General features: G+C 41.4%; 1 protein-coding gene across 1 annotated transcript; it reads right to left on the bottom strand.

The window, feature by feature from the left end:
* Window positions 1–269: 269 nt before the first annotated feature.
* On the bottom strand, window positions 270–8,207 carry LOC137346443 (trafficking regulator of GLUT4 1-like). The gene is made up of 2 exons (XM_068009893.1): window positions 7,800–8,207; window positions 270–416 (listed from the first exon to the last, which is right to left on the bottom strand). The coding sequence occupies exons 1-2, from the start codon at window positions 8,205–8,207 to the stop codon at window positions 270–272; spliced, it is 555 nt and encodes a 184-aa protein (XP_067865994.1).
* Window positions 8,208–9,490: the final 1,283 nt, after the last annotated feature.

Below are 9,490 nucleotides of genomic sequence, written 5' to 3'. Positions count from 1 at the left end.
ATGATAAATATTCTGGAAAGAAACAAACAATTTTTGGATGTGAAATGTATATGACTGAAATGGCTATACAGTTATTAAGTACCATGCCTGATTTATCATTTAATTTGTTTATTTTTCTCCTGGTCCAATACTTTACAACAATGCATTTCAATTCTACAAAATTATTTGAGATTAACCTGAAGGCTGTTGTATTTCTTTTATTATTAAATATCATGCTGCTTTTATATAAGACTATAAGTAAGCACAGTGCCTCAGATGTGGCCTGTTTCTTAACCACTGTTACCTGCAAAGTTGACAACACAGGAGGTGATTATGATGAGTGCCCCCAGGACTATTGCTACAATGCTCAGTAATCTGGCGAGATGTCCTAGTCTTCGGGCTCCATCCATGTCACCTTGTTGTAAACTGTTTCTGGACTATTGGGTGAATAAATAAAAACAAATATTAGATTTTAAAAATACATTTCAAATGGTGAACCATTCTTTTGCTAGGTAGCTAAATGTGGATTAAAGCTATAATCTCAATACTGTTGAGCACTTGCTACTAAAAGCACTCAGAAACAGTCCTACCAGACAAATCCAACAGTTGAATATGTTATTGTTAAAGCACAAATCTTGAAGAGTATCCACTATCTATAAAGGAAAGCAAGATGAAGAAGGAAAGAGTTGTAAAACTAAGTCTGTTTCGTCTTGAACTATTTTTGTAGCCACTTAAATATTTTTTAAAAGGCTAGTTATTTTACACTGGAATCGATGAGCATTAATATTGGAGTGCCCCCTTTATATTTGCAAGCTTCTGAATTTATTTTAAAACATTTTAAATGGACCGATGATCACCCTATACTAGGGCTGATTTTGCTAAATACATTGTTGTAATTGAAAAAGGAAACCTTCAAAGTAAACAGTGGCGCAGTGGTTAGCACTGCAGCCTCACAGCTCCAGGGACCCGGGTTCGATTCCGGGTACTGCCTGTGTGGAGTTTGCAAGTTCTCCCTGTGTCTGCGTGGGTTTTCTCCGGGTGCTCCGGTTTCCTCCCACAAGCCAAAAGACTTGCAGGTTGATAGGGAAATTGGCCATTATAAATTGTCACTAGTATAGGTAGGTGGTAGGGAAATATAGGGACAGGTGGGGATGTTTGGTAGGAATATGGGATTAGCGTAGGATTAGTATAAATGGGTGGTTGATGTTCGGCACAGACTCGGTGGGCCGAAGGGCCTGTTTCAGTGCTGTATCTCTAATCTAATCTAATCTAATCTAAATTGAAATTATATCATTACAGAACCACAAACAGGGATCCTTACAATTGTACTTTCTCTCAAATGTCATTACTGAATAGCTTATAAAGGATCAGATAAGGAATTGCCGGGTTGAAAAATTGTAACTTTTAATGTTACAATTTTCCAACACAACTTGCAAGTGCTTTACAAGACTGCTCGTTAATTGATTTCTGAGAATCTTTGCAATTCAATGTCAGGAATGGAACTGCCTCGAGGAAACTCCAAAGCCCTGTTAGAGATGCAAAAAGCTCTCCAGCCTTTCCCTGGATTTACCATTGTATTGATTCAGTTTCTTCTTATTTTTTAAAAACAGGGTTCTAACATAAACATTTTAAAATTCCCCTACAATGAGGTTGGCCTTATGATCTGAGCTGTCACTCTTCTGGTGATTCCCTGTTTCTAGGGATAGCAGAGGCACTGAGCCGTAACACCTTTATGCCTGGCTGAATGTTTCTGCTGCTCAGCCTGCTGTCTGTAATGTTTATGCGGCATTTCACAGATGTAACAAAGGCATGCATTCAAATCGTCGTCACTTTCATTTTAATTAGACTTGAAGAATTTTTATGGGATCAGCAGGTGGGTTCAATCTGCACAGAAAGACATTAGGTGTTTTACAGGCTGCTAAATTACTGTTATGCAGCAGGATATATTCTGATCTATGTAAGGTTCATCTCTATAGACTAGATCCTGAAAATCTTAAAATTACTGACAGTATAATTTCAAAGTATGCAAAAATGATTCCTGGGCTGGTTGGTCTGTGGGTCCTCTCTCTCACTCAGAAATACTACAAAGAATACCACAGCAGACTGGGCAGCCTGGCAGGCACTGAGATAATATGACTCAGTGCTTCAGCCTCTCTAGCAGAAGAGAAATGATGGCACCGCCCATCAGAGTAGTCACAGGGTATGGAAATTTTAATATGTTCACTTGAAATTCATTTGTCAGAATTTTGAAAGGAAAGAAATCTGAGTTTTATTAGTATTAAAATAGCTCTTGGAAAAGTCCATTAACGATGCTTACTATGGAGCATTTCTTTAAAAGATCACACCTATCTTCAAGAAAAAAATTTTGAGAATGAGGTGGCTCAGTGGGTTATAACACATATTGTTCTTTTACCTCCAGGACCTGAATTTCAATCCAGCTCACACCGATTGGATGAAAGTCTCAAATAGCCAAAGGGTCTTGAAAGGGTCTTAAAATGAGTTTATCCATTCTCATACCATTGCCTCATGGGTACAAATTCATGACATAAGACTCGGCACTAATAAGCGATCTCAAACGAGCCATTGGGATTAAAGCCTGGCTACCTGACCTGAATCTGGCTAGACCTGACTACATGTGTTGCGTTCGAGTTGGGTCTGGTCTATATTTCGAGTCCAGCATTCGGGCTTGGGTCGGGTCGGGCTGGACAGCGCTACTTCCGGGAAGTCACGGGATCAGGCTTACCCATGATTCTCCACAATTCCATCTGCAGGAATAGCCTGCTGCCGGAACAGATGAAGGCTATTCATGTCGGGTTGGGTCAGACGTGAAAAAAATTAAAGGGCTCGGGCTCGGGTTGGGTTCGGGTTGGCTGTGGTCGGGTCGGCCCCGTTCGGCTTTTAATTTTATACCCAAGCCAGGCTTTAATTGGGGTATTTGGTGTGGGTAATACAAATACCATTCTTCAGTAGAATATTTTTGAATACAACTTCGAGCCCAATATCACCCTGAGAATTAACCATTTGTGTTCACTGTTTTTAAAAAAATCTTAGTGCTTTTGTTGATCATTCTGACTGCAGTTCTTATGCTGAACAAATTACTAATGTTGAGACTGAAACTCACAGGAGCTTCTCTAATATTTTTCAGCCAGACAGATAGCCTCCTTTAAAACCACCTGTAATTTAATACCCATATTGTACTCAGCAATGTTTGATACTGTTAAAAATTGGAAATATTAATTTTCTTTCCTAATACTGACATCCTTCACCTTGATTTGCTCGAAGTTTCACCACCGCCTAGTTTCTTGTTGTCAGAAATATATTCTTACAAAGCAGGATGCCCAAACAACATGGCTTCAATACAGACATATTGCCAACATAGTATATTGGGCATATCAATGTGGGGTGCCAAATGGTAGTACGATAAAATTACATTGATCAGCAGATGGTGAGTGTCCTTTTTCAACCCAAATGGGTCATAAGGCTGCAAGTGAATTGCCCACAAGCTAAACTTGGAAAACAAGGCATCATTTTGGTAGAGTTGGTCAGACAGAGCCCCACACTGCCTGGAAGTAGGTTACCTCCCCGACCTCTCAATCAGGAATGTTTATTGTAAGTGAGCATCTGAAAGAGCAAGGAGCAAAAAGAAGCAAAATGGAGAGTTCTTATCAGGCTTATAAAAACATTCAAATTATAATTGGTTTTATGTGCCATTTTTGGTTATTTTATCCTGTACATGAAGTAAAATATTAATTTATTAATGTCAGGTACAAACGTATAATTGCAGCTGGTGATGAAAAAGGGTGTGGTATGTTTCGCCAAGACACAAAACAGTGCATTAGAGATTAAATCAGGACTGAATGATGCAGCTGGTTATTACAGTAAATCAATACACTCATTACTGTAACATCACTTATATCAAGTGGTCTGGATTCACAGCCTTGCACTTCCTTGCAAATTGTTAGAGATCGGACAAGAGCAGCAGCTCTACATTAACAGTTCTGTTGTTGGGAGTGTTCTACAAGGTAGCAAGAGCATAGTAATGACCACTGTATTAAATTACAGATGGTCTTAAAGAAGGTTATTCGACTGGCTGAAAAATATTATAGAAGTTGCTGTGAGTAGAACTTCGACCAATCTCAGCATTAGTAATTTGTTCAGTATAAGAACTGCAGTCAGAATGATCAACAAAAGCACTAGGATTTTTTTAAAAAGTGAACACAAATGGTTAATTCTAAAGGTGGTATTGGTGTGTTGTTTTTGTAGGATTGGCACACTTGGCACTTCCTCCTCTTCCCTCCTGTTCTGGGGGTACTTGACTCCTTGATTCAGCACACTTCCACAAATATTGGCCAGCATCTAGTATCCTACATTTTATTAAAAGAAGAACCTTGGCAGATATCAAGCTATTTAACCATGAGGACATTACAGCAGGTCTTCCAATGCAATTTCAACAGGACCCTTAGCCAGGTTTACCCCTCCCTAACTGAGGGGCACTAAGGCTAATTGTTGTGCTTGAAACTTTCCAAGCCTGAAATGGGCAATCCCATCTGTCAGAAATGCTTCTGTTTTATTAATGGGGAGGAGCAAGCACTGTTTGAACATTACCTCATCCTAGTCTTCCTTTATCCCAATAATAATTACTGCCTCACTAATATGATTAGAAAATTGATCCATTCAAAAAGCTGTAAAAGCCGTCTCTACATTTTTACTGATAGCGGAGGAACAGTCAGCATATTTGCTTTGTCACTGGATTGATACGTATTTAATTAACTTTCAATTTAACTATGTTCAACTTAATTGCCCATAGACAGCCCAGAAAAATGTAAACATCTGAGCAATTGATTCCTCTATAGGTCAATCCTTAAAAAGGTTTATATCTGTGGTCAGATGTCAGTTTACAAACATAAGATTATGTTAAATGGTACATCTTTACTTCAATAGGGAGCTGTCAACCTTTATTGTGCACCTGCCTGTAGGCAAAGTAAACAGAAGCTATAACATGCTTCGCTTGTCATGTAACTTGTAACTGTAAACCAGTCATATTATGCCATCTCTAAGCCTGTTGTCCCTTTGGAATGTCGTGTTGAACTGGGTAATGCAGTGTTTTATAGCCAGAAAGTTACATATACTGTCCTTGTAGGCTATCACTGAGTTAAGGGCAAATCAATGAAGGACATATCAATGAATAGTTATTCCGAGCTTAACATTTCAAATTTTCCAAATTGATCTCCATTAAATCTCACTAAACTAAATATAGTTTCTTTATTGAAACGTTTCATAAAGAGCTGCGCATTTTAGATGTCCAATCCTATTTGTGTCAAATATATATTTCTTTGTTCAAGGAAGAAGGATTGATTAAGCACCATCTATCCTCCAGTCTCCTCTCTTTAAAAGAATAGACATATCTACCAGCATTTAGTATCTCATCTTTGTCACATATTTTTACTTTAGTGAAACCCAGCCATTTTGAGTCTCTGCTATCCTCCTTCGACACTCTAGTATTGTAGCAATCCAAAGTCTGTAGGGAAAGTTGGGGGTCTGCAGGGGTGATTCAAAACCACCTGTACTTGGAAAATAACAACTAACTGGATACACAGCCAGTATTCATTTTTGAGAGATTGGGTGGCTTCTGATCAGAATTTGTGCTGAACGCTGACTGCCATTAAAATAACTGAAATGCTCTGGGACACAGATGAACTTATATAATCCATAGAATTGGAGGAACCTTGGGAGGGGTATAATGGAAACTTACAACAATGGATTTCTACAAAGCTAATTAAATTCTGCAAATATAAAGATATTTCCTACAAGGCATATATATATATATGTTACTTTTAAGAGACAAATTGATGAATACTTTGTACAGAAAGAATTGCCTGGATCTGCATCACCGTTTAAGTACTTGTTCTGTTATTATTTGCTTGTTCCAATTCCTGATGAGAAATTAAACTTAAGGAGATGGGATGGGATGGGGTGGGGTGGGGTGGGGTGGGGTCGGGGTCGGGGTTGGAGAGGGGCGAGGAAGCAAACAAAGGAATATTTTTAAAAAATAATTTCAACCTATTAATTTAAAAACCCTGATCAGAATTGTGCCCCTTCCTCAGTTTTTTTTTAAAGGGCTGACTCTTGTTGGTGTACAGTGCCAGGGGTGTGTACCCTCTAGTACCTCATTCAAGCCCCCCGTTTAACACGTACGAGCCCAGAGACCTGTGTGCCAGCTTACTGCAGACGATGCCAGTGAGGAGCCCAATCCTGCCCGCACTGAATGGTCACACAGCCTTATTTTCCAGGAAGGGGCTGGGTGGAGAGGGTGGGGCCAATGGATAGGAAGGACGAGCAGGAATACTGGTTGACTTTTAGCATTCCCTACCCAAGGCCCTGTGGCCAATTGCTGTACCTGCTGACATTGGCGACCTATTCACAGCCAGTAGGTGTACAGGCACTTCTACAATTCGGATTCAGGGAGAGCAGCTGCCTTTATGTCGCCAAATCTCTTCTGCTGGCAGTATTGAAGAGCCATTTTTTCCCCTTCATGGACACATTAAAGGTGGATGGAGTTGGGTGAGGGACTCCCAGAACCCGGAGGAACCAAGAGCCACGTTAAAAGTGTCTTAACAGTGTCGGGAGAGCTGCGGCTAAAGGGACAAGTCAGGCGCCAGCCCCACCCTCCGAGTGAACTCGTCCCCAGTTGGCAAACAGCATCATCTGAGCTGCCAACCGCTCCCCGTTTTGATTTACACTCTGTGTTAACATGTAAAAGACCACAACTACTGCTGTCTGATTTAATTTTCAATGATGTAGTCGCAGTGACAGCAGATTGAACCCGCATCGCCTCTCGCTTACATAACACAAGCTGGGACTGAGCTGAGTTTGCAAACAGCGACTCACTCAATGCAGCCGCCGCTTCGGCATTTCCTGACTGACCTCAGCCGGGAACTGGCACACCTTTGTTGTCCTTTCTGTATATATATATTTTAAAAAATTGCTGCACCCTGTCCACCTTTAAAATAAAATCTACACACCAAGCAGCCAATATTAAAACAAAAAGCACGCTGGTACAAACTTGCGCACAAATTTCTCTTCGTTTTTGCTGACAAAGAATTTACTCCAACGGGTGATGGTTTAAAGGGAGATTGTCATTCTTAGAGATGCGTGTTTCCCACCTTGGGGGATATTCTTCCCTAAGGAAATGGGAAATTCCCTTTCTTAGCCCCAGTACAATAAATATTCTAGTGTTTCACATTATCGAGCCCTTCAAACACAGGAGTAGTGCCCAATTGTTCTATTTCATCGCCCTGGGAACCCTTCCTATTGATGCATTTTAAGATCCAGTTGCTTCCTCCCTCATGAACTTTCCTGATCAGAGGACAACTGGATTTGCCATGACTTTCCCAGGCAGGTTCAGACCTGATCAAATCACCAAAATCACTTCAACAAAACTTAATGGGACTGCACGGAGCAGAAGAATGGAGTACACATGAGGTATTCAGACAGCTAAGCAAAATGCGAAAAGCAGCTCAATGGTTCACCCAGAGAGTGGAGACAATGTGGAACTCGCTATCACAGGGAGTGGTTGAGGCGAGTCGGGTTGATGCATTTGGGGAGGCTAGACAGGCACATGAGGGGATTAGAGGGTTATACTGATAATTAGATCAGGAAGGATGGGAGGGGTGCAGCATAAACGCTGACATGGACTGGTTGGACCGAATGGCCTGTTTCTGTGCTCTATATTCTCTGCTTTGACAAACCAAGAGCACTTATTAAGCTATAACTTCTTTGCTGCCAAATTTAGAAAGTTGCAGAAATAGCTGTGCACTTACCATGATGGAATAGACCAGCGCCACAATATTGATGGGCCATATTGGGCAGAAACAGGAGACGATAGCCAGAACCAGGTAATCCCTGGGCGGGGATTGATCCTGGGCGCTGGCCGTGGCTGTGGACGATGCTCTCCCCAGGCTGACCCGGGATGGGGATGTGGGAGGGACGCCGATTTTAGACATTGACTCCGAAGATAAGTATTGCATGTTGTGGCCATTCTGCTCCGTCTCCATCTCCTTCCCGGTCGGCAGGGTAACGGAGAACGACTTGGAGCCTTTGATGCCATTCTCCAGACTCTCATCAGAAGGATGAAGAAGCTTTACCCTCTCCTGATGCTCCTTGGTCGAAGCAGAATCACCAGATCCGCCCAAGTTCTTCTCAAACGCGATGTCTGTGTTTAGCGCCATCTCCACTCTCTCAAGAAGTGCCAAGTGTGTAGAAATGTTACAATTTCATCCTCGGGGGTTGGGGGGAGGGAAAGTAAAAATATATCAAAAAGATTTTCTTCTAAAAAAAATCTTGCCTGACAAGTTAAGGGTGGTGAAAGTAAATTGCCAGATAAAGGATGGGGATTCCCCCCGCTCCCCAACAAAGATGTATCCCGCAGTCTTCTTCCTCACTGAAGCTGCACCACAGTGTGTGTGGAGACACTCGGGTCCCTCTCACTAGACCAACCCAAGGAGATGTTGTGGATTAGTCCATTTATATTCACCAACCATGGTAGGAATGCAATCTCCCTAAAAATGGACACTGGAGCCCTTTGCCCCTCTCTGCTTATCTATTCGAATCATCTCTGAGCCACTTTTTAAATCGGATTGGGTGTTGAAAAGGAATATTATTAACTCTACGTGTCCATCTCCCTACCTGCGAATGACTTTGCCCAAAAGCTCTGTTAAGCAGCTGCCAGCGAACCGCTGCCTGCCTGTTCCTTCATTTAACAGACCATGGGGAATACATTCGTTTAAAACATGCATCTCTCCGACTCCAGGCTCTCCTTATTACACCCCCTCCTCCCAGCACACACACGCACTCTCAACACTTTTATTGCTCTGTGCATAATTCATGCAAATTGTATTTGCAGTGAGGCAGAACATCCATTAAAAAGAAAATCGATATTACAAATAGCTTCGGCTAATGCATTCAGACGGCTGGGATCCGTTTGGAAAACCGATGGTTTGAACCGAACTATCTGCAGCAACATAAGATATTGTCCTGAACTTTCCTCCTCAAAGTCAAGTTTAATGCGAGGAAAGTAACTCTTTGTCGGATAGAATTATAAGTGCTCTAATTTGATATGCGCTTTTTAAATACTCGAATTAGATTGGCCTGATGAGCCACTTATTCCGGATTGAAGTAATAGATTTGCAGACAATGAATTTACATGTGAAAAATGTATAAGATTGCGACACCTATCGGAGTGATTTGAATTGAAAATTAACCACCTGTCCACTCAAAGTTTTATTCGCCTTGTAATGGGCTCCAACAGGTTAGTGTCGGTTGGTTGAGTTGTTACCACTGAAATATATTGCAAACTGCTTCAGTTGGCTGTTTAATCCGGAACTGTTATGCCTCATTCTTCTTGGTCTCTCTACAGATGATCAATGACATCATCTTCCTTCACTGTTTCCTCCCGGAGCCCCCTTCACTGCTTCACATGGTTCTGTTCCTACCCGCTCCAGTCCAGCCAACA

The sequence above is a fragment of the Heterodontus francisci genome, chromosome 30, assembly GCF_036365525.1.
Source record: "Heterodontus francisci isolate sHetFra1 chromosome 30, sHetFra1.hap1, whole genome shotgun sequence".
Taxonomy (NCBI): domain Eukaryota; kingdom Metazoa; phylum Chordata; class Chondrichthyes; order Heterodontiformes; family Heterodontidae; genus Heterodontus; species Heterodontus francisci.
Note: the sequence above shows the minus strand (reverse complement) of the source record. Positions and strands in the feature narration are given on the sequence as shown.